The sequence below is a fragment of the Dipodomys ordii genome, unplaced genomic scaffold, assembly GCF_000151885.1.
Source record: "Dipodomys ordii isolate 6190 unplaced genomic scaffold, Dord_2.0 Scaffold47, whole genome shotgun sequence".
Taxonomy (NCBI): Eukaryota; Metazoa; Chordata; class Mammalia; order Rodentia; family Heteromyidae; genus Dipodomys; species Dipodomys ordii.
Window position 1 is genome coordinate 3,834,346 of NW_012267263.1, and position 25,376 is coordinate 3,859,721.

General features: G+C 35.1%; 1 protein-coding gene across 1 annotated transcript in view; it reads right to left on the bottom strand.

Moving 5' to 3' along the window:
- Tmem131 (transmembrane protein 131) overlaps positions 1–25,376 on the bottom strand; it is a 184,041-nt gene that overhangs the window by 124,094 nt on the left and 34,571 nt on the right. Inside the window, exon 2 of the mRNA XM_013019812.1 lies at positions 10,254–10,315. Within this exon, the coding sequence (XP_012875266.1) occupies positions 10,254–10,315 (62 nt within the window). The remainder of the gene's footprint in view (positions 1–10,253; positions 10,316–25,376) is intronic.

Here is a 25,376-nt window from a genome sequence, read left to right on the forward strand (position 1 = left end):
CAAATTATTCCTAATAACTTTTAATGTGGTCACAACTATATATGCTATTATTGCTAAACACAAGGCATTTAAAAAAAAACGCAACCAAACAATTTATCAGAAAACTGGGTTATGACTCAGTTGTGAACAAGGCACCAAAAGCTTTAAAATAAGACAGGAGGGCCTGTACCATCTTAGGACTTCTTAAAAACAGGCACATATGGAAGTCAGTGGTACTATGAACTGGGTGACACATGAATGATACTTCTAGTGCAACGCTAAGTAAATATGCTTGAGAAAAGGAACCAAGTTGGTGATCAGACTATGCTTCTTTATTTTTTACAAGGGAATTTCATTCTAACAAGTCTACTTATATAAACAATGCCTCTTGATCACAATCATGCCAAACCATGTTTCTTTGTTTCTTTCATATATAAAATAATGCACCTTCTCCAGAATGGGGTATGAATAAAGAGTAACACTTTTTATTACTTCAATTTGTGACTTTGATTCTCATCAATTTAACCTACTTCATAAGGTTCTCAGAAAATAATCTCATATTGAAAGCAGATAAGACTATATGCACATAGGTATTGTGCCTTTGTGTTCTCCTAAGAGTATCCTCCTTTGGACTCACTATGTATGAATGCCTAGAGACCTGTATAATTTATCGTGTCTCAGTGTTTGTTGTGTTTTTTAACCATCCAGTGTATAGATTTATAGGCACATTCTAGCTACCACAAATGAATTCTATGTTTCTCTGGGTCTGTCTTACTTTGCTCAATATAATTTTTCTGGTACAATATTATTCTTTCTGAAGGATGAGCAGTATTCTATTGTGTATGTATATACCACATTTTCTTGATCCATTCATCGACTAAGGGGCATGTGGGCTGATTTTTCTTGTCTATGGTAAATAATTCTGCAATGAACATGGCGTGCTTCAAGAAATGGAAATGAGGTTTTTTTTTTCTTTGTTGCTGTTTTCGTTTTCTTTTCCTTTTGTCTTGATTTTCTTTCATTTGTCTTTGGGAGGGTAAGGAAGCACACAGAAATGATGGAACAAAGGATGAAAAAATGTAGCTGTGGTACTCACTAGACACTATGTTGAAAACGAACAACCTGTGGTTAGGAATGGGAGGGAAAAACTGGGAGAGAGCAAAGGAAGGGGTGACATTGTTCAAAAAGAAATGTTCTATACTTTTTATCTGACTTCTGTAATTGTAACCTCTCCATACATTACCTTTATAATAACAATTAAAAATGCACAAAAGGAAAAAAAAAAGAAAGCAGGTAAGATCTAGGAGGCAGGTTTAAGAAATTTTAAGCTCACAAAAGGAGTATTGTCAGACTTTTCTAAAAATTTTGGCTTTCTGTACTTGCCCGGGTATGTATCTTTTTAATGTTAACTTTACTGAGAAAGCTGTAGGCTCATATGTAGTTTTAAGAAACATCACAGAAACATTTTCCCCCAATGTAACATCTGCAAAAACTATGACACAATATCACAATGAGAATGCTGACACTGATACAATCCACTTATCTTAATCAAATTGCCCTCATTTTACTTGTACTCGATTGTGTGTTTGTGCAAGTATTAGTTCTACATAGTTTTCTCACCTGTGTATGTTCATGTGTCAATAACCACAGTCAAGACACAGAAGAGCTTAAGCATCTCTAGTACCTAGTATACCAGCTTTCTATAGGCATATCTACTTTCCAACTTCTCATGTCCCCGAGCCCTGGCAACCAATGCCCAGCTACTCGTGTGAAGTTTTGCAACTTTAAAACTGTTATGTCATCACTCATATATAATCTTTTGAGGCTGGCTCTTTTTATTTAATCTACTTTTCTAGAAATTCATTCCTTTTTATTACTAAGTAGTATTCCACAGTATGGATGTAACACAGTTTATTCATTCATCTATTGAAAATTATATGGGTTGTTTCCAGTTCTGACCTATTGCAAATAGAGCTTCTGTAAACCTTATTTATTGGTCTTAGGGAAAACATAATTTTTCATTTTTCTGAAAGACTACTTGTGAGTACAATTTTTGGGCCATACTGTAAATGCATGTTTAATTTTCTAAGAATCTCCTAAACTTTTCCAGTGCTACTAGTACGCTCCTAGCATTCATCCCAGTATCTGATACTGACTCTATTTTGTATATGTGGGGGTTTAATTTACACTTTTTCTGATTGCTAATAAGGCTGGACAATTTTTTATGTTATTTTAAACACTTACATATTCTCTTCAGTAAAATATGTGTTATATATTCTAGAAACTAGGTCCTCTATCATATAAATAGCTTACAGGTTTTTTTTTTTACTCCAACCTGTATTCTATCCTTATACCATCTTCAAGTAGTCTTTTGTGAAACAAGTTTTAAATTCAATAATATTTGAATTCGTTGTCTTGTCTTGCATTCTGAAGATTTTCTCTAAAAGTTTTACTATAGTTTTGTTTTACTTCAAGTCTTTGACCCATTCTGAATTAAGTTTTTGTGTAAAATGAAGTTTATCTATATATACCTAATGCTACTTTAATTTTAACAATTAATTTATTTGGTGAGACTAGGGTTTGAATTCTGGAGCACACACTTGCCAGTACTCTGTCACTTGAGACACGCCTCCAGCTCAATTAATGAAAAGCTGGTTAATTGGGGATAGTCTCAAGACTTTTCTGCCAGGCTGGCTTTGGATTTCCAGCTTCCAGATCTCAGCCTTCTAAGTAACTAGCATTACTGCATATGCTATAATCCTTGGTTCTATTTTGAAACTTTAAAAAACTGTTCTTTGTTCCTCTCTCCTTTTTTAAAAAAAAATTGTGATGAGGTCTTAGTGAGTGGTCTAGAACTCACCGAGTAGCCTGGCTGTGGTCTCAAACTAGTAATCTTTCTTCTGGTTCCCAACTATTGAGATTACAAGTATGTGCCATCATGGCAGAAAGGCTGTTCAAGTAAGCTAAGTGAGCTACTTAATTTTTTAAATTATTAATTTCATAATACAGGGCAGGAAATAGTATAGAGGAAGTAGTATCAAAATAGTGATGAAATAGGGAAAAGATAAGTTTTAAGAAGATTCAGACATTAAAACAAACAGAAAACAATCTTGTGTTCATATAAGCCCTATCTTCCCTAACCAAATAACTTTGGGAAAAATCTTGTGTAAAGCACCATTCTTTGAACTGTATAGAGCTACACAGATAATAGCCTCTGATAAAGAATTTGTAGTGTCCCATGCATTTCTCTACTCCAGCCATTGGTAATCTACTTTATAAGAAGTGGTAGTTTCGGATAAAATTGTGTTTTATGTTTGTTTTAAAACTGCTTATATACAATAAAAAACTGTGCTTGCAAAGATCACCAATAGGAAATTAATCAAAGAATTAACTTGTATTATATTTGGTTAGTGGGATACAGGAATTAATTCCTCCTGACCCTAATGTAAAGCACAGTGCTTAATAACTTAGGATTTAGAGTTACATGCTTTGTCTTGAATTACAGTTTTATCATTTACTAGTCACTTATTTGGATACTTAAAAGTCTTTATACTTCAATCTGTGAAGCAAAATATGTTCATATACCTAATGTACTTAAGAATTTAGAAGAGCTAGGGGTACACTTACATGCCATAGCATTCACCAGGCCCTGCCTGGGTTCAATCCACATCACCATGGGAGAAAAAAATAACCTAGAGGAAGGCCTGGTAGATAGCAATACTGAATAATATAATTGCTTCCCTCCCTCATATTTTCTAAATGTTCTAAAAATTTCTAAAATGTTTCTTTATAATAGAAGTACTTCACTTAAAACAAAAGATGACTACTTCTAGGCCTCTGTACAAGCCAAAATGTTTCTTACTTGATAACTTTTCTGTGATTCAAGCTGGAGTTGTCTGAAGCTTCAAATGTACTGGTTGTCCCATATAGCTCAATCACATGAGGGGAAAATGATACTGGCTATCATCTGTGGGCTCAGCTGGGACCACTGACCAAAGTTTTGTGTGGTCTCTCCATGTGGTTTAGATTTTTCATGACTTCGCCAAAAAATTGGGCCAACATTGAGACACCCAAGAAATTAAGGTAGAAGAGGACAAATTTCTCATCTAGACCTTTGTAGTGTTAGAATGCTCTGCATATTATTATATATGAAGATATTATCATTACTGTACTGGTCTTGGGGCTTGAACTGGGAACTTTCCCAGAGCCTTTTTGCTCAAGGCTAGTACCACTTGAGCGGGCTTGTTGGTGTTTAATTAGAGATAGGAATCTTATGTTTTTTTCTGACAAGGCTGACTTTGATCCACAGTCTTCAGAGCCTAGCCTCCTGAGTAAGTAGTATTACAGTCATGCGCCATTGGCTCCTGGCCTATTAAGATATTATTATTGTGCTACATAGTATATATTCATTTAGTTACACAAATAAAGACTTCTAGTTCTCTCCAAAATAATCTTCAGATACAGTGCGATCCTAAAAAAAACAACAAACCTCCAAGGGGGGGTATATAAAACTAATTTTAAAAAAGTAAGGATACATAAGACATTATGGAAAAACAACAACAAAGTGAGAAGAATGTTCTACCAAAATACTAAAACTTTAAAATTAAACTTCTCATCAGTGTAGTATTCAAATTAAGACAGATAAACCAAGAAAAAAAAGAGCCTAGAAACAGGCACAAATATACAATTGGTTTATGATAAGCTGTCTTTAAGAACATAGGAAAAGAAGAGACTGGGGAATAGCCAGTACAAGATAATTAGAATAACTGAATATGAAGGAAAGAAAACTTAAGCTCAAATGAACAATAAAAATGATCTCTACTTGAAATTATAGCTGTAACAGCTGTAATTGTGAAATGTAGAGCAATAAATTCCAGGTTTAAGAAGATCCTAACAGAGAAGAGTTCTATAATCTCAGGACAGGAAAATTTTCTCTAATAAAGTATAAAATGTATTAAACATAATGAAGAGACCAACAAACTCAATTTCATGAAAATAAAGAATCTTTGTTCATTGGAAGTCACTATTATGAAGTCAAAGGGGGCAATCCAATCCTGGGCAGGGGATGTTTAGTGATAGAAAGTTTGACTAATACGTGAAAGGCCCCCCAGTACTGCGAATTTGGAGAAAGCAATCTATCAAAATAAGGAATATATTTATTATACATTTAACCACTAAAGAGCTTATGTAACAGAATTAATCTTTTATATTGGTGGAAGTTCAAGGTTCTAAAAAGAGCTTGTATCTAAGTTTTATTAAAAACAAAGCAAAGCAAAAAAACTTGTATAGCTAGGCACTAGCAGCTCACTGCTTGTAACTTCTCAGGAGGCTGAAATTGAAAAGATCTTAGTTCCAGGTTAGTCTGGGCAAAAAAGTTCAAGAAACATTAGCTCAACAGAAACGAAGCTGGGTGATGTGGTGGCATTCAGCTATCATCTTAGCAATATGAGTAGTGAAAATAGAAGGATCACAGTCTAAGCTGGCTTACACAGAAAGTGAGACTTTATCTCAAAAACAACCAGAGTAAAACTGAAACCACTGAGTCCAAACCACATTGGTACCCAAAATATAACTAAAAAATGGAATAAAAAACAGAGGCAAGCAACATGCATAATGTAAAATACAGTAAACAAATCTTTGCCCTTTAAAGTGGTAAAAGAGGAACACTTGGATTAGAAGTGGATTAGAAGCCGAACTCATCTCTCTGGAAACTACAGTGTTATCTATTAAAATGGAAGATATACATATTCTATTACACAGTAATTGAAGCTTACTTCAGAAGAAATGTCCATATTCACCAAGAGATAACAAAAGTCAGCATTATTCATAATAGTCTAAGACTAGAAACAACCAAAATTCCACAAGCAGCAGAAATGACCCATAAATTGGGTATATCTATACAATGCAGTATAATTCTGCAATGAAACTGAGTAAGTTAGGCAGAGAATTTTAGAAACATTAATAAGGAGGAAAAGAAGACTTCTTCTCCCCACTAAGTACGAACTGTATATCCTTCAAGTCATGGATGAAACTATGGTATTTAGAAGTATAAGCTTAGATGGTAATACTATAGGAAAAGGAAATTATCATGAAATATAGGGAATGGCTAACTTTTGGGCTCATATACTGAGAAAAAAGCTGAGTAGGAGCTTCTGAAGGTGCTGGCTTTCTTTAATATTTAAACCAGGTGGTACTTACAATAGGTACTTGCTATACAAAAAAAACAAAAATAGATTTTATATATTATATAGTAAATATATTTTACAATAAACTCTTTAAAGAAATAATAAGTTAACCATAGTTTTAGATTCTCTTATACTCTTTAAGAGAAGACTCAATATAGAGTCTTTAGGTAGTTAAAATTCAATTTACAAAATATATTTTCCTATAGTTTTTAAAGACAAAATTACAAGTAATCTCCATTCATTAATATGATGGAGCTTGTTTCCAACATTTTAGAATTCTGTTTACTACTCTGGTAGGATAGTGACAAAAATACAGTTATCTACCCTTTTTTCCTATATGCATCTCCATCTGTTTGTAGAAAGCTAGATTCAGAAGCAGTTTAATGTTTATAAGCATCTCTCTATAAGGAGATGAATGCTCATAAATGAAAATGCTTATAAATAAGAGTATCTTTTGTAAGAGAATTCCACTTCGTGGTAGAAATTTTTAATTAAAATTTTATAAAATCTCATTTTATAATCTTACAAAGAACAGGTCAGGAAGGAATCATTCTGACCAGTTAGGACTGAATAATGGCTAAGAAAATATTTGCCCAAAGCATCCTGTCATGGCAAATCTTACTGTAGATCCCTGAAATGCATATTTCCCTGGATCCTTATCTATTTTAGGAATCATTTGATTTTTTAAAATATATTCTTTTTTTTTGTCAGTTGTAGGACTTGAACTCTGGGCCTGGGCACTGTCCCTCAGCAATTCAGCTCAAGGCAAGTGCTCTACCTCTTGAGCCACAGTGCCACTTCCGGTTTCCTGAGTAGCTTATTTGAGATAAGAGTCTCACAGACTTTCATGCCGAGGCTGGCTCTGAACCATGATCCTCAGATCTCAGCATCCTGAGTAGCTACAGCACTCGGCTTTTTAAAAAAATATATTCTATAAGCCAACCAGGAATGACAATAACTGAAGTACTAATAAGATCATGACTTCTAATCCTAACAAATGATAACCCATGGATGCATCTGAGTAAACCACATATGCTTCATTTTATGGACAGAGTCCTGAAACTAGGTGTGGGGACTTATTGGTATTGCATTCCTGCTCTAGCAACTAAATATTATTCAAATTATTTAATTTCTATAACTCTAATTGTATTCATCTCTAAGAATAATATTTTAGCCACTTTTTTAAGAGTCTGATGATTTTTACTGGCTTCTAATCAAATAATCTTGAAATCAGAAAAATTTACTATGAACCAAGCTACACAAAGTTAATATGAATTCAAGATCTGGCAAGGAACACCATTAGATAAAATTCGTATTTTCAAAACTCCAAGAGAAGGTCGTTGCTTTTACTCTCTCCTGCTTTGAGAAAACTTCCTGAGAAATGCTACATTACATTCTTCCACTCTAAATATACCACATAAAACCATGAACTGCTTGAGAAATAGTCAAATCCATTGATAAATTATGCTAAAAAAGAATACCATTATATTAAAAAAAACAAAACTATTGTTTCTGGAAAACATTCTTTAATATTGAAATAAGCAATTGATTCAATGAAATAATGCTTCTCACATACAGCTATTTTGGAGGTCCAAACTATACTCTTAAAGTAGCACTTCAACATTAGATATTTAGCAGTTTTACATAAACCAACTGATACCACCTGCCTTTAACACTTCCTCAGTCTAAAACTCTACTCTTGCCATAAAATTCTGAACTCTCAACCAAACCCTAGTCTGAGCATTTGAGATGGTCCAAAGAACATAAGCAAGGGGTTGGGAAGGTGGCTCAGTGGTAGAGCGCTTTCCTTGCATGCATAAGGCCCTGGGTTCGATTCCTCAGCACCACATAAGCAGAAAAAAAAGCCGTAAGTGGTGCTATGGCTCAAGTGGTAGCGCACTAGCCTTGAGCTGAAGAGCTGAGGGACAGTGCCCAGGCCCAGAGCTCAAGCCCCACGACTGGACCCCCCCAAAAAAAGAACATAAGGAAAACATATTCCCGTACACATGTTCTTCCATAGCCAACTCCCTCTGGATGGGACTGGTAAACTTCAGCAAAAATGTGAGTCACACTCCAGAATTTTCAAAATAGACTTGGTGGATTACCAATTTAAAATCTAGTTATCTTGTTCTTAAAGGACAAAGACACTCCCTCAATCCATAAAGAACAAACCATACTTAGGGAATTTTCAGCCAGGTGCTGGTGGCTCACACGTGTAATCCCAGCTACTCCCGAGGCTGAGATGGGAGGATTGTGGCTCAAAGCAAGCCCAGGCAGGAAAGTCCATAAGACTTATCTCCAATTAATCACAGAAAAAGCTTGTTCTAAAGCTGGCCTTGAGCAAAAAGGAGCCCAGGGGTAGCACCCAGGTGGGAGTTCAAGCCCCGGGACTGGCAAAAGAACCCAAAACAACAACAACAACAACAACAAAAACAGAAGGAATTTTCCAAAATATCACTCTTGATTTACCTGCCCTCAAGATCCTGAAATTGCAGGATAAAGAGAGTGAAACCTTCATTCTATAGATTCTCTAGGTCTCACCTTGAAACAGATTAGAGAACTAGGGAAAAAGGAGACGAAGGTCATTTTCTAGTAGGAAGGCTATAAAAATATTGAGTTTACTATGTCACATTTCATTTTTATTTGGTTAAAGTATAAATGCCTTGTAGAAACTTTCTGTAGGTAGCATGTAACTCCTGCCTGTTATGTTTATGAACATCTCTTATAAAAGATATGAATGATACAGTTATTTTAAAATTTAGAAGCGGTTTCATCCAGAAGGCAAACTAGTTTCATTACTAGAGAAAAAGAGTTTGAAATCCCATCACCTTTCCTCCCCACTATTTGGCTTAGAATGTAAAATCTAAACCTGAAGTTACACTAAAATGCAAACAGAAATCTCATTCTAGGTCCTTAGTAGTAACTATTTTCTATATTGTCTTGATCTATTTTTTTACTTTTTTGCCCTTATTATAAGCTGTAGGAAATCTCTTTTGAATTATTAGTCATTCAGTCACAACTACGTAAAAAATACAATACCGACAACAACAAAAGAAACAAATGTACTTGGAGTGAGAACACAATGATTCCAGTGCAAATCCCATTCCACAAAGTCATGGGATTTTGGGTACTTCCCTAACCTAAACCTTGATTTCCCTTAGATACAAAATAAAATATTGTCATAAAATATTATGTTACCAGACAGCACAGTATTTACAAGATACTGTCATCCTTGGTAATCAATAATGTTAACCATATATCATAAATGTTTGAAAGAAAGGAGGAAACACCTAACAATAAAAATCAGAGGGTTGATCCAGATATCATGGTACACAGTTATAATCTCAACATTTGAGAGACTGAGAGAGGAGGAGGATTGTTAGTTTGAGGCCAGCCTGGCTATGTATGTATGTATGTATGTATGTATGCATGCATGTATGTATGTATGTGTGTATGTGTGGGGGGGTGTATGTATGTATGTGTGTGTGTGTATAAAACACAATGTTTCAATCCTCACTCTACCCTATCCAACAATCAGAGTGTTAGTGAAGATGGCTTTCACTGTCTCTTTCAGCTATTAAATTCTTTTAATTTTTAATTAAGAAGATTGAAGTAAGTTTCATGCTGTTATCTAAACTAAGTCTGACAAAATACCATTAGATTATGCTTGTTAATTTTATGCGTAACATATTTAAAGATGGAGCACAAGATTGCAAGTAGAAAGAGTACAGAGGTGAAATCTATAAAACTTATTATACATTCTAGAGGAGTTCTCTTCCAGATAAACATTTTGAGAACCAACATGTGAATTTAGTGTTTTCTTCACTGGCTTCCTACTTGACTTCATCTCTACATCCTCAGAACCACAGAATCAATAATCTTCTTACAAGGCTTTAATACAATAAATTTTCTTTATTAAGAAATCTTTAATCTGAAAGGTAATTCACTTAATGAGATTTGTATATCATTAATAATTCTACAAAGTTTAAAAAATGTATTTCAGAAAAACCAGTTACTTTAAAATAAAATATAGTAAGATATTACTCAAGGTTTAACATTGAAATGTCTTCAACTTTACAAGAAAATTACCTGTAGTAGCCCTCCATCATCAAAACGCAGGACCTCTATTATGCTCTCCGATTGAATGAATGCTGTGAAGCAAAGATAAGAGATTATCACTGACGGACAGAAACATGTTTGATTTTAGTACAACATTTTACTTTAAAGTTAATACCATTTTATATTTTTGAGGTATATCATTTATAATGCTTTTTTGTATATATGTTTATCTGAATTAAGGAAGGGAAGGGAAACAACAGAATGGTAAGACAAAGGACAAGTTAGGAACCAATGCAACAGCAATATACACAAGACAATATGTTAGAAACAATCTGTACAACTCGTGGGGGAGGATTGGAAGGGAGGGAAAGTTTGACAAGAAATGTACTTATTACCTTATTTATGTAACTATAATCCCCCTGTACATCACCTTGACCATTTTATATTTTAAAATACATCGTAGTCAGGTACAGTGATATATTCGTATAGTCTTAGTACTCAGGAGGCAAGAGAATCAACAATTCAAGGCCAACTTGAACTACATGGAATTTTAAAAAATTACCCACTCCTCATTTTCTCCCTCTCTTCCTCTTTCCCATTTACCTACTTTCTCTCTTGAGAAAAAGAAATACACATAAATATATTCTCTTTGTCTCTTGAGAAAGAGAAATATACACAAACACATTGCTTGTTGGGGAATGTCTTAGTGGAAGAGCTCATATTTTTAGCATGTGTGAAGTGAAGCTTTGGGTGCAATCTTTAAACCAAAACAAATAACATACTGCTTCCTTGATGGTGCAGTTAAAGAGAAAAATATGAATAGTATAGAATTTTAGCAGATTTGAAGTTATAAATATAACATTTTAATTATATAATATAGTTAATATTGATTTAATGTAACAAAGTAATTACAATAACCTGGCCAACCTATTTTTGCTGTACTATTAGAAATCACAAAATAGAAATATTCAACTCTATGTAGTGATTTATTTTCACTGGTAGATTATTTGAAAAGATCATAAAGGCATGGAAAAGATCACTAGGGGACTATTTTCCACCAAGTCAAAATTCTGTATCATCTATTTTGTGGTAATGATATGACCAGGAATCAATAGTTTAAAAGGATCTCTAGGGAAATGGATAGGCAAATGGCAAGAAGTTATTCTGTCCCAAGAAACAGAGCCATAAAAAGACAAGATAGGTAAGGGCCAGAGACCTGAGTCAGTGGTAAAACACCTGCCTAACATGCAAAAGACACTGGATTTAAACCTTAGTACTCTCCCACAACCCTGCCCCCTGGGGAAAAAAACAACAACAAAAAATACCAAAATAAACCAAAAACTAAATCTCCTCCTCCCCCCTCCCACAAAGATAAAGCTAAGATAGTTGTGCAGTACAATCTACATACAAAATCCACATACAAATCTACAGGTAATTCTGTAATTACTGACTCATACAAATGTATGACTAAAGCAGGAAAGGGAGACTACTGAAATGTGTGAAAATTAAAAGACAAAAGAAATTGGATATATGTTATGTATTAGTATGAACAACCAAAGATATAGATGGTATGAACAACCAAATACATTATGAACAACCAAATATAGACAGACAGACAGACAGATTAGTAAGAACAACCAATATATAGAAGGGTATGGGATCCAGGTCTCTGACAGAAAAAGAGTTTCTAGAGAAGCAGAAAGAGACCAGAATGGTTCAGGTCATAATGTATTAAATTTGGTGATATCTGTATGAACTCAAGTTTGGCAAAATATAGATACGGAACATTATATGAATAAATATTTATATGTGTATATACATAGTTAGTACATTTACATGTATTTCCTTGCTGTATCACCTAAAAGCAGCAACACTCCAGTTGAAATGAGCACATGTACCACCCAGATCTTAGATTCTAGGACCATACTTCAGTGAAAGGAACTAGACAAGTGGCTGATTCTAAAACTGGAACAAAGAATACAAAGATTGGGACCAGGGCATCTTATAATGCCAGAAAAAAAAAAGGCATAACCCAAAAGTCTGTTAAGAATATGATTGTGAAAATGGCAATACTGCCAAGGCTATCTACAAGTTTAATGCAATACCTATCAATATCCCAACCTCATTCTTCAAGGAAATAGAAGAAGCAACCCAAAAATTCATATGAACCAATAAAAGATCCCAAATAGCAAAAACAATCCTTAACAAAAAGAACAGTGCTGGAGGAATATCAACGCCAAATTTCAAACTCTACTACAAAGCCACAGTCATCAAAACAGCTTGGTAATGGCACAAGAACAGAACCCAGGACCAATGAAATAGAACTGAAGATCCAGAAATGAACCCACAGATTTATAGCCACGTAATCTTTGATAAGGGGACTAAGAAAATTGAATAGAAGACAGTCTTTTCAGTAAATGGTGCTGGCAAAATTGGTTAAATACCTGTAGAAAACTAAAGTTAGATCCTTATATATCACCCTGTACCAGAATCAACTCCAAATGTATCAAAGACCTTGAAGTAAAAGCAGACATCCTGAAAACATTACAAGAAGGAATAGGAGAAACCCTACATTCTCCTGGGCACAGGCCAAAATTATCTTAATAAACACAACAAGTCAAAGAAAGGTTGGACAAATGGGACTGAATGAAACTGCAGAGCTTCTGCATGGCAAAGGACATAGCTAGCAAGATCAATAGAAAGCCCACAGATTGGGAGAAGATCTTCACTAGCCATACAACGGACAAGGGTCTCATATCTAAAATATACCTGGAACTCAAAAAATTAAATCCCCCAACAACAAATCCTCAAAGAAACAGTAAGTCTTTAGCCCAATAAGTGGGCCAAAGACTTAAAAAGAGACTTCTCTGAAGAGGAAATAAGAATGGCCAATAGACACATGAAGAAATGCTCAACTTCTCTAGCCGTAACAGAAATGCAAATCAAAACAACATTGAGATTCCACCTCACCCCAGTTAGAATGGCTATAATCAAGAACTCTAATAACAACAGATGCTAGTGGGGATATGGACAGAAGGGAATCCTACTGAATTGTTGGTGGGAGTGTAAACTTGCTCAACCACTTTGGAAAGTAGCATGGAGGTTCCTCAAAAGACTCCACATAGAGCTCCCCTATGACCCAGCAACCCCACTTTTGGGCATTTACCAAAACAAGGCCTTACTAAAGCTCCCAGCACAACTATGTTTACTATGTGTATCGCAGCATTATTTACCATAGCTAAGATATGGAACCAACCCAGATGGCCCTCAGTAGATGAATGGATCAAGAAAATGTGTTCAAACACACACACACACACACACAATGGAATTCTATGCCTCCATCAAAAAGAATTACACTGCCCCATTTGTTAGATGAATGGATCAAGAAAATGTGGTGTTCACACACACACACACACACACACACACACACACACAATGGAATTCTATGCCTCCATCAGAAAGAATACACTGCCCCATTTGTTAGGAAATGGAAAGACTAGGAAAAAATTATATTAATTGAAGTAAGCCAGACCCAAAGAAACATAGGTCCCAGGGTTTCCCTTATTTGTAATAACTTGTATACATCTAAGATAATCTTACCAGACAAGCAGAAAAGGTCAAAAGCTATGTACATATGACCATATAAGATGATGCCAAGGGAAATGAACCCTAAGATAGGGACACAAGAGGTTTTATCTTTGTCGCTGTTGTTTTTAATGTACTATGTGATTTTTTTTGTTTCTTTTGTATGTTCTTCCCACATGGTATAAGCCCTGTTATCACTACATTTGATTCCAGGACCCTGCATTTTGTATACACATTTTTCTAATTTGGGGAGGGGAAGGGAAATAACAAAATGCTGAAATAAGGATACAGGTTGACCCATTGTAACAATGAGATGTACAAGACACCATATTGAAAATGAACTTTACAACTTGGGGCGGGGAGGGAGGAGTTGGGGAAGTGGGGAGGAGAGGGAAAACAAAGGAGGGGGCAACAATGCTTGATAGGAAGTGTACCCATTATCTTACTCATGTAACTGTAACCTCTCTGTATAGTGGCTTTACAATAATATATATACATATATATATATACATATATATATATACATATAAAGAATATGCTAAGTAGGAGTCAATAGAAAGAAGGTCCAAATGACCAAAGCTAGAACAATGTGAGCAACAAAATGTAGTAGTATTGGATTATAACCTGAAGTAGAAACTAAACACTTATGAGCCTATACCAACATAAGAAAGTTACTGAATAAACTGAAGAAAAGAAATAAGTATTCACCAAGAAGACCTCTAAATAATTTATGTATTCAGTCTGCTATCAAGAAAGTAATTGCCAGGTGCTGGTGCTGGTGGCTCACACCTTTAATCCTAGCTATTCAGAAGGTTGAAATCTGAGGATTGAGATTCAAAGCCTGCTGGAACAGGAATATCCACAAAATTCTTATCTCCAAATCAACCACCAGAAGTGGTGCTGTAGCTCAAAGTGTAGAGCACTAGTCTTGAGCAGAAAAGCTCAGGGACAGCACCCAGGCTAAATTCAAGTCATACAAATGACAAAAAAAAAAAAAAGTAATTCCTCAATTCCTAAAATATAAGATACATTTAGTGACTTTCTCACAAAGAATACGGTAACTACAAGATCAAGGTCAACTCTCGAGTCATGTTGACAGTATATACCTTTGATATGATGTAACAAAAATGTTGAAGTACTCTTTCATCCTCCCCAAAATGTAGTCCCAGTTTAATCATGAGCAAAACATAAATATCTTCCATTTAAGGGACATTCTGCTAAATTCCTTACTTAAAACTGTAGGTCATTAGAAATGGAGACAGTCTGAGAAACCATCACAGACAAAAGCTGCCTAAGGAGACATAGTTATAAATGTGGTATCTTACATGTACAGAATCCTGGCACAGAAAGAACATTAGGTTAAAAATAAAGAAATCTGAAGTATGAAATTCTGCTATTAACATATATGTTGGTATTGGTACATTAATTTAAAAAACTGCACAATACTAAAGGAAGATATTAATAAGGAAAAACTGGGTGAGGGGTAAACAAAAACTCTATCTGCAATTAAAATAAATCTCAAATTGTTCTAACATATAAAGTTTATTTTGAAAAATAGCAAACAATGACATGCCACTTGCCTTTAAATGGAATTCAATTCCTGTCTTTAGATCTTTTTTTATTTTAAGATTAATTTAAATAAGCTGGGTGATGGTGGCTCACATCTGTAATCCTACCTACTCAGGAGGCTGAGATCTGAGGATCATGGTTCAAAGTCAGCCCAGGGAAGTGAAGTCAATGAGACTAAGTCTTACCTCCAATAAACTACTCAGAAAAATCCAAAAGTGGCACTGTGGTTCCTTAAGAAAAGGAATCTCAGTGACAGGGCTCAGGCTCAGGCTTTAGTGTGCAAAGGAGTTGCATTTAACAAAGTAGTCCTGCAGGTCTTTTAGCTTACTTTCTGATCCTGTGTACCTAGCTATGACTAGAACTTAAAGAAATAAGAATAACACTCAGAAGTCTGAGTTTTGAGACTGCTTGGGCTACACACTGAGACCTTGCCACAACACAAAATAAGAACAGAGAAGCATTAATAAGAACTTTGCTAATCAGATGACCTAATCTAGACAGTATAGTCTTATTTACTGATCATCTTGTATGCACATCTTGATTTTTTTTAAAAGGAAACTACTGTTATCTATTCCTTATGTTTCTTTTCCACCCATGTCTAACTACTCCACTTCTGCTCTCCCCTGCCAGTACCTATCCCATAGAGGACATCCAATAAACACTGAAGGCATACAGGAAGTTTCACTTTTTATTCCTCTGGTATTATGTTGGCATTTGTTCTCATTGATGCAAATGACCTTATCTAGCTAGTCCTACTCCTAGCTGATAATGGAATTTCAAAACTAGTATTGGAATTAATGGCTCCAAAAGAATTATTAATAGAATACATATAGAATGTTCAAGAGTATCTAAAGAGATAAGCCCTTTAGAAAATTGGACTGTGAATATAAAAGGCTCTGCTCACCTCATCCCATTTCATCCTTCTCCCTTCCCCAATCTTTTAACATAAAGTAAAATGCCAGATTAAAAAAAATCTTTTAGCACCTACTGAAGACAAATTAATCAACATAATAGCTAACAAGAAGTAACTGAACAGCACTCACAAAACAGTGACAAAAGGCTCTAGAAGCTTTCTAGTTAATTAAAACAGGAAAACAAGAAATAGAAGCAGAGTGACTGAATAAGTTTACATTCCCATCAACAATGTATTAGGGTCCTTTCTCCCACATCTGCACCAGCATCTGTTGTTATTTGTATTCTTGATGATGGCCATTTTAACTCAGGTAAGATGGGATCTCAGTGTTGTTCTGATTTGCATTTCCTTTATGGCCAGAGATGTTGACCATTCCTTCATGCATGTATCAGTCATTTTTACTTAAATGAATGTGTAGGTCCCAAAACTAGCAACATGTCAAGGATGTGGCTCTTATTTCTCTTATTAAACCAGAAGTTTATACACTATAATAAAGCATGAAAAAGAAACAAATGATATATATATTTAAAAAGAAATAAAATTTTCCCTATTTGCAGACTACCTAATTGCTGATACAATTTTTTAAAAAATGGAAAGGTAAGAAAATTTTAACAAGTTACAAAATATATTACAAAGACCCAAAACTGAATCTTATTTCTACACATTAACAATGAAGATGTCACTGAGAAAATTATGTGATTTATCTTCATAAAATTTGCATTAAAAACACTAATCACTATATAAATAGCTAATGATAACCCCTGGCAATTATTTCTACTGGCAATTATTGCTACCTGCTCACTGGTTCATGTTACAAATATTCTCATAAGAGCAGTTCCAAACAGGGTAATATTTATTAGATTTATGAAATATAAGCTCAGAATCTACATGCCAATACCAAGGTTAATTTGATCATTAAAAACTGATTCTAGTAACAAGAATAGAAGATAATGGCTTGAAAAAAAAAGTATAGAAGGGGCTGGGGATTTAGCTCAGCGAAAAGGGTGTCCGCCCGGCGTACGCAAGGCCCTGGGTTCGGTCCTCAGCCCTGGGGGAAAAAAAAAGTATAGAAAAGGGGAAAAACAAGAGCGACAGAGTACTGTCAATAAATAGCAGTATCAAAAGGCTTTGAACATCTTCCCTTCCATAAGAAAGAACAGAATAAAGCTGGGCGCTGGTGGCTCACACCTGTAATCCTAGCTACTCAGGAGGCTGAGATCTGACGATCCCAGTTCAAAGGTAGCCCAGGCAGGAAAGTATGTAAAACTCCAATAAACCATCAGGAAACTGGAAGTGGTGCTGTAACTCAAGTGGTAGAGCACTAGCCTTGAGTTGAAGAGCTGAGGGACAGGGCTCAGGCCCAGAGTTCAAGCCCCACGACCAAAAAAAAAAAACAGAATAAGCTTTCTAAGAAATTTGGAAATTAACTAAAATCTTATAGCAATTCATGAGTGTTAAATCTGAGTCTTTATGAAAACAGTGAAATTTAACTTGGTTTTTTCCCCATTCTATTCTCTCTAGCTTTGTAGCAGCTTTACAACCAAGAACCCTACATTGAAAACTAGCTTGACAGTTCACCACAGTTTGGCACTCCTTCAAAACGCTTCACTTACAGAGAACCATTTGATCTGTATGGCAATTCTCTGTTAGATCCCACCTGGAAATCTATCTTGAACAGACCAGAGCTTTCGTACTATGAAAAGCCTTGACCCTCAGAACTTTGAAAGTCCAAAACTGCTGGAGCCATAGCTCAAATAGATAAGAGTGTCTGCCTAACAAGCATGAGTCCCAAGTTCAAACCCTCTCCCAAAAAAGTTGATCTTGAAAATCAAAACTTAAAAATTTGGACACAGCCTATAGTAGTTAGTGGATGACAGCTAAATCAAACAATATGCCACTCAAAAGTTTAAAAGAAAAAGTTGGGAATAATATATCCATAGAGGCTTTAAAAACCTCTCACATCTTTCTGGCTATCTGTAATGCCATGCTTATAAAAGCAAACACCATAGAATAAGCCCTAAGCTCTCAAGGTTACACTGGACAGCAGAGGCAAGCTGAGTGCTGAAGATGTACACCAACATGTGTGCATGCTCACACAAACAAAACCTCTTGGCAAAGGATAGGAGAATTGCTAGCTCAGGTTTTTATGGAAATCTGTTTAATTATTAGATGAGCATGAAGCTAGCTAAGCAGGGACTGCAGTAGTCATGTACTTCAAACAGACTTCAAAAAATTCAGAGAAGTCACTAAACAAAATAAACCCTGGGAAAAGAAATAATCTGATTCCTAGATTTGCCACATTACATATTAATTATCCAGTTTTTGGAAAAACAACAAAAACAAAACATGAGAGCCATGCAAAGAAACCAAGAAAGTACAAAGAGAAAGAATTGTTCAAAAGAAATTACCTTGAGGAAGCCCAGATGTCAAATTTAGTAGACAATTCCAATCAGCAATATTAAATAAAGGAATTAAAGGAAAACTGAAGGAAACCATGTCCAGAGAATGCAAAGTATAGCAAAGATGTCTCACTAAATGGACAATATGAATAAAGAGATAGTAATTATTCAAAGAACCAAAATAGAAAAGTACAATAAACTGAAATGGAAATCCTCAGTTCTCAATGAATACAAAGGTTTTAAAAAAGTAAAGAAACAAGCTTTCCTAACTAGAGTGTTCTTTTTTTAATATGAATTTTTAGTCTTTTTAGTATTTTAGAATATTTCAACTTTTTAATATTATCTTAAAGACTATGTAGATTGGGGCTGGGAAGGAATGAAAGGGAGTAAGTCCAAGAGTAAGGAAATAATTGAAGTAATCAGAAACCATTTTCCCATTATCTTTTGTTCCCAGCATATTCTACACCCTGTAAGATAGCCATCTTTTTCTTTTTAAGGTTCAGTTTTTCACTTGTAAGATTTTGTTGTATAAAATATTTATATGAGGCCGGGAGCCAGTGGCTCATGCCTGTAATCCTAGCTACTCAGGAGATCTGAGGATCACAGTTCAAATCCAGCCTGGGCAGGAAAATCCATGAGACTCTTATCTCCAACAAACTACTAGAAAACCAAAGTGGCACTGTGGCTCAAGTGGTAGAGCACTCGCCTTGAGCTGAAGAGCTGAGGGGTAGTACCCAGGCCCAGTGTTCAAGCACCATGACCAACAACAACAACAAAAAATGCTTATATGAAATTAGAATGTGGTTAAAAAAAACAAAAATCAAGATTTTAGAGCTTTTATTATTCAGTAGTTGTGTAAAAAAAAATCAGAAAATCACACAAAGCAAGATTTCTCATATGATGATTTTTTTGCTATAATCATCAGGTTTAGAAGTATTGCTTGTTTAGTGTGGGTGCTGAGCCCATTTCCTTCAGCATTCCTCAAGTACCTATATTTTTATCATGAATTCCATTTTAATCAACTGGAAGTTATTTAAAAAAAATTATAAGCAGGGGGAAGAAAAAGAACAAAATCGTATGGTCCATACACAGAAAAAAAAAAGTTAATTGACAAATAGTGCCTCTAAGAACAAGACTTAGTAGAGACTTCAAATAAATTATCTGAAATATGTTCAAGGAAATTATGTGCAAGAAACAAAAGGAAAAGTATGAGAATAATTTCTCACCAAAAAGAAACTAATGGAACTAATCAATAAAGAGGAAGAGATTTTAAAAAGGAAATTTTGGACTTAAAAGTACAGTATTTTAAAATTTTACAAGTCTGGGGTACCACAGCATATTTTAGCAAGCAGAAGAAACAGTGTACGTGAGAACAAGTTGAGATAATCTGCTTTGAGAACCAGGAAAGAAATTAATTAGCCCTCAGAAACTATGAGACATCATCAATATTATACAATAGGAGTCCTAGAAAACAGGTGGCAGAAAAGAGGCAGGTATTAATTCAAACTAGACTGCTACAGATGTTGGTTGTAATCCTACAGCAATTATATGATAATGCAGACTTTAAGACAAAAATTGCAACTAGAGAAAATTATAATGATAAAGAGAACAATCCAACAAGACCTAACCGTTACAAATGTGTATACACCTTCAAGAGAGCTCCACATACAAGAAGCAAAATGACAGAAATGAATGAAAAATCTAAAGTTTATCAAAAATATTTGGAGAATTCAATATTCCACTCTCAAAAGTAGGTAGAACAAATATGCGGAAGATCAGTAAGGAAATAATGAAACTTCAATGCTAAAGATGAATGAGACCCAACAGACATTTGTAGAACAACTTACAAAGTGTTTTTTTTTTTCAAATACAATGGAATGAAATTCAAAATAACATAAGGAACTTGAGAAATAACTGGGTATTAAAAATCCTAAATTAAATAAGAACTAAAGATTATAAGTATTCTGAAATAAAAACTCAGTATCATAACATAGAATTCAGTTAAAACAATGCCAGAGAATAGCTACACATGCCCATGAAAGAAAAATAAAATTAAAAGCTTAACATACCATTTTAAGAAGCTAGAAAAATAAAAGCAAAATAAACTCATTGCAAGCAGAAGAAAATGAAACCTCAGAATGAAAGTAGACCAGAAAACAAAGGAGAAAATGAAACCAAAAGTTGTTTTATCATTTCTTTTTTCTTGGTCGGTCGTGAGGCTTGAACTCTGGACTTGGGCGCTGTCCCTGTACTCTTCAGCTCAAGTCAAGCGCTCTACCGCTTGAGCCACAGCACCACTTCCAGTTTTCTAGTGGCTTATTGGAGATAAGCGTCTCACGGTCTTTCCTGCCTGGGCTGGCTTTGAACCACAATCCTCAGACTTCAGCCTCCTGAGTAGCTATGATTACAATTGTGAGCCACCGGCGCCTGGCCCAAAAGTTGTTTTTTTTTTTTTTTAAATCAACAAAATTGGTGCAACTTTAGCTATGCCAACCAAGAAAAAAAAAATTACGAATGAAAAAAGGGATGTTCTGAGACATGGCAGTGATCTCTTGTAATCTTAGCACATGGAAGGCTAAGATAGGAAAATAGCAAATTCAAGGTCAACCTGAGCTTTATAAAGTGAGATCATGTCCCTCTACATCTACCTCCTCCACACACAATGCAAAGAAAAAATAGAAGATATTACTGCTAACTTTACAAAATCAAAATAGACCTACCAACTTTACAGAAAAATGATTGTGAGAGAACATGATGAACAGCTATATACTAGCAAGTTAAATAGCCTAAGTAAAATAGAGACAAACTATTAAAGTTAAACCAAGAATGAACAGGAAAACTTGGGACAAAAGTAATGAGATGTAATTACTAACCAAAGTTTCCACAAAAGATTTACCAAAGTATGGCTCACTACTCTAATCCTAGCTACTCAGGAGACTAAGATCCAAGGATCAAGGTTTGAAACTAGCCCAAGCAGAAAAGTACATGATACTCTTCTTTCCAATTAGCCACGAAAAAGCCAGAAGTAGATCTGTGGCTCAAGTAGTAGTGGGCCAGGCTTGGTTAAAAAGGCTAAGGGACAGTGTGCAATACTAGCGTAAAAAAAAAAAAAGTCCATGGATCCACTGCTTCATTGATGAATTCCCACCAAACTTTTAGAGAATACCAATCCTTCATAAACTCATCCAAAAAACAATAGAGAAGGAAAAAAAAAACAAAAATCAAACCAAGTTATCCCAAGGAAAGGAAATTACAACCTGCTATCCCTTATAAATGAAATAAAATTCTATAATTAGTGCATGCATGTGTGGGGCAGGGAGAATGAAAAAAATGGTAAAGAATATGGGTGAAGTGTCAACAATAAGTGAATCTATTGTAAATGGTATGTGTTTGTTGTATATTTTCATTCTTACAGATTTTCTTAAAATCTGAATATACAAGTAAATATACAAGTAAAATGGTTACTGTATATCAGTCATGGTGGTGCTTTCCTATAATCTTAACACTTGGGAGTCTGAGACAGGCAGTTCTAACACTAGACGATGATCTTGAAGAAGGAAGAAAAGTAAAGGAAGGGAGGGAAGGAGAAAAGGAAGAATGGAGAGATGAAGGAGGAAAAAAAAAGGGTTACAAAATAGTAAATCACTTTGTAAGCCTTAAAATTTTAGCTGTGCAACCAGTGGGTCATACTGGTAATCCTAGTACTTGGAGGTTTGAGGTCAGTTCAGGGAAGGCTGGGAAGGTGGCTCAGTGGTAGAGTGCTTGCCTTGCATGCCTGAGGCCCTGGGTTCGATTCCTCAGCACCACATGAGCAAAAAGATAAAAGCCGAAGTGGTGCTGTGGCTCAAGTGGTAGAGCGCTAGCCTTGAGTTGAAGAGCTGAGGGACAGCACCCAGGCCCAGAGTTCAGGCCCTACGACCTGACCCCCCCCCCAAAAAAAAATTGCTGAGGTCAGTCCAGGGAGAAAAGTCTTTGAGAGACTAACTCCAAAATAATCAGCAAAAAGTAAGGCTGAAGGTGTGCATGGCTCAAGTGGTATAGCACCAGCTAAGTAAGCAGGCCAAGTAAGTGTGAGGCTCTGAGTTCAAACCTAAGTTCTGTCCTGCCCAAAAAGGCATAGAAGATTTTAATGTTTAAACACTTTTAAAAAGACATTTTTCAAGCTACAGTAAATTCACTTAATTATGCCAAGTTAGAAATAATGGTTACAAAAGAGATTAATATCCTTACTTCTACAAGTTAACTGTGGCAAGAACAAAAAAACAGTAGATGTGTCTGTAACTACAGAAGAATTATTCTCTATTTTAAACGTATCAATTAAGTCAGGTGCAGTGGGGCTCAAGCCTACAATCCTAGCTACTTGGGAGGCTGAGATCCAAGTATTTCCATCTGAAGACAACACAGGTATAAAACTCCATTTCAACCATTGACTAGGTATGGTGGCACACACTTGTTAAGATCAACTATAGGGAAACAAAAAAGACTGGAGGCACATGGTCCCCCCAAAATACAGGAAACCTAAGTACAAGGATTACAGCTCAGGCCAGTTTGGGACAAAGCAAAACCCTACCTCAAAAACTTTACAACTTTGGTGGGCGGAGGGGGGGAGGGTTGGGTGGGGGGGTGGGAGAAGGATGGGATGGGAAGGGGAAACAAAGGAGGAGGCTACAATGCTTGATAAGAAATGTACTAATTATCTTGCCCATGTAATTGTAACCCCTCTGTACAGTATTTTCACAATAAAAAAAAATAACCAATGTAGAAAGGGACTGGTAGTACGGTTTAAGTGGTAGAGCACCTGACTAGCTAGCACAATACCCCTAGTTTAATAGCCCAACTGCCAAAAAAGTGCCAGCTAAAATGATACACTATGCCAACTCAACTATGCAGCGATTTTTATCTTGTGGTATTTCCAATAAATATTGTAAGATATAGTCTTGTACATGAGATATCTGAATTGCATGTATTTATCACTTACCATATACAAGACAACAATGTTTGGTAATAATCATCCATATCTTACATATACTTTTCCTATATAACCAAGCAGGAAGATGGTAAATAGGCCACCTGGGCTATGAAATGAGATCCTGTACCAAAGAACTGATTAATTAAAAAAACTAGAACATAGCCAAATGAACTAGAGATTGTAATCCCAGCACTTGGAGATGAAAGGATCATGAGTTTGAGGCCAAAATGGGATACATAGAAAGCCTCTGTTAAAAAAAAACAAAAAACAAAAAAACAGAAACAGCTAGGATAACTCGCTGTAAAAACTTAACAAGATAAATTATCTCAAAAAAATAACAAACCCACAGAAAAAACATTTGACTTCTTTTTTTTTACATGTTTTATTTTCTCTAAGGAAAACTATACAGGAACTTTCTGGATAAAGCCTAATCTTAACAACTTGATTGGCTTGAGAGATGCCTAGGAGATTAGTAAAGCATACTTGTGAGGCTGTAAAGGTGTTTCTAGAAAGAATTAACTAAAGAAGGAAGGTCCACTTTGAATAAGGACTGCATCATTCAATCAACTAAGAGTCCTGATAGAATAAAAGGGAAAGATGAAAATCTGCTGATAGAGGCAGTCTCCTCTCTTTACTTCCTGGCTGCCATGAGTTTGTAGCCTTTGGCTCTATATGCTTCTTCCTCCATGATTTTTTGTCTTATCACAAGCTTGTAACAATGGAGCTTATGAAATGAAAATGAAATCCCTGAAACAGAAAGCCAAAATAAATCCTTCCCTTAATTTTTTTCAGGTATTTTGTTATAGTGATGAAAAACTGATTAACACAGACATATGGAAAAAATACACAGCTAACATCATACTGAAACATCAAATACTTTCCACCAAAGATCAGAACATGAAAGAGATACTGTCTCTCATCACTTCTATTTAGCATACTTCAGCATAATACTGGAAGAAAAGTCAAGAAAAAAATAATAAAGGTATGTAGACAGAAAAAGAAGTAAAACTGCTTTTGCATACAATGACACTTTCAATGTAGAAAATACAGAGACAAAATTTATAAATAAGATTAGCACAAGACTAAATGATACAAGACTAAAAACACTACTTAATATACTAGCAAAAATGACAATAAAAAATTAACAATCAAAACCATTTAGAAACCAGGCATGATTAGTTTAAGTCTGTAATCCTAGCTACCCTAAAGAATCAAGCCAGCACAGGCAGAAAAGCCCATGAGGTTCCATCTCCAATTGACTAGCAAAAAAGTGGGTTGAAAATGACTCAAATAATAGAGCAACAGTTGAGCAAGCAAGCTAAGCAAAAACAGGAGGCTCTGAGTTCAAATCTAGCACAAATAAAAAGGAAGAAAAACATTATAATTATAATAACATCTATATATATGAAATACTAAAAGATACAATGAACAAAACATGGCTTGAAAAATTAAAAGCGACCTTAGAAAAAAGCACAGAGATATACCAGGTTCTTGAATCTGTATTGTTAGGGTATACAATGAGCAACTATAAAAAAAAATCTCAGCAGCTCTTTCATAGAAATTTACAAGATGATTCTGAAATGAATAAGGAAAAGCAATTTTGAAAAAGAAACAGAATGGAAGATTAAAATGTTATGTCTTAACACTACAGTAATAATAATGCCATAAAGACAGTCTGTAAGAAGAACACAATAGACTAGAAATAGAACAGACTCCAG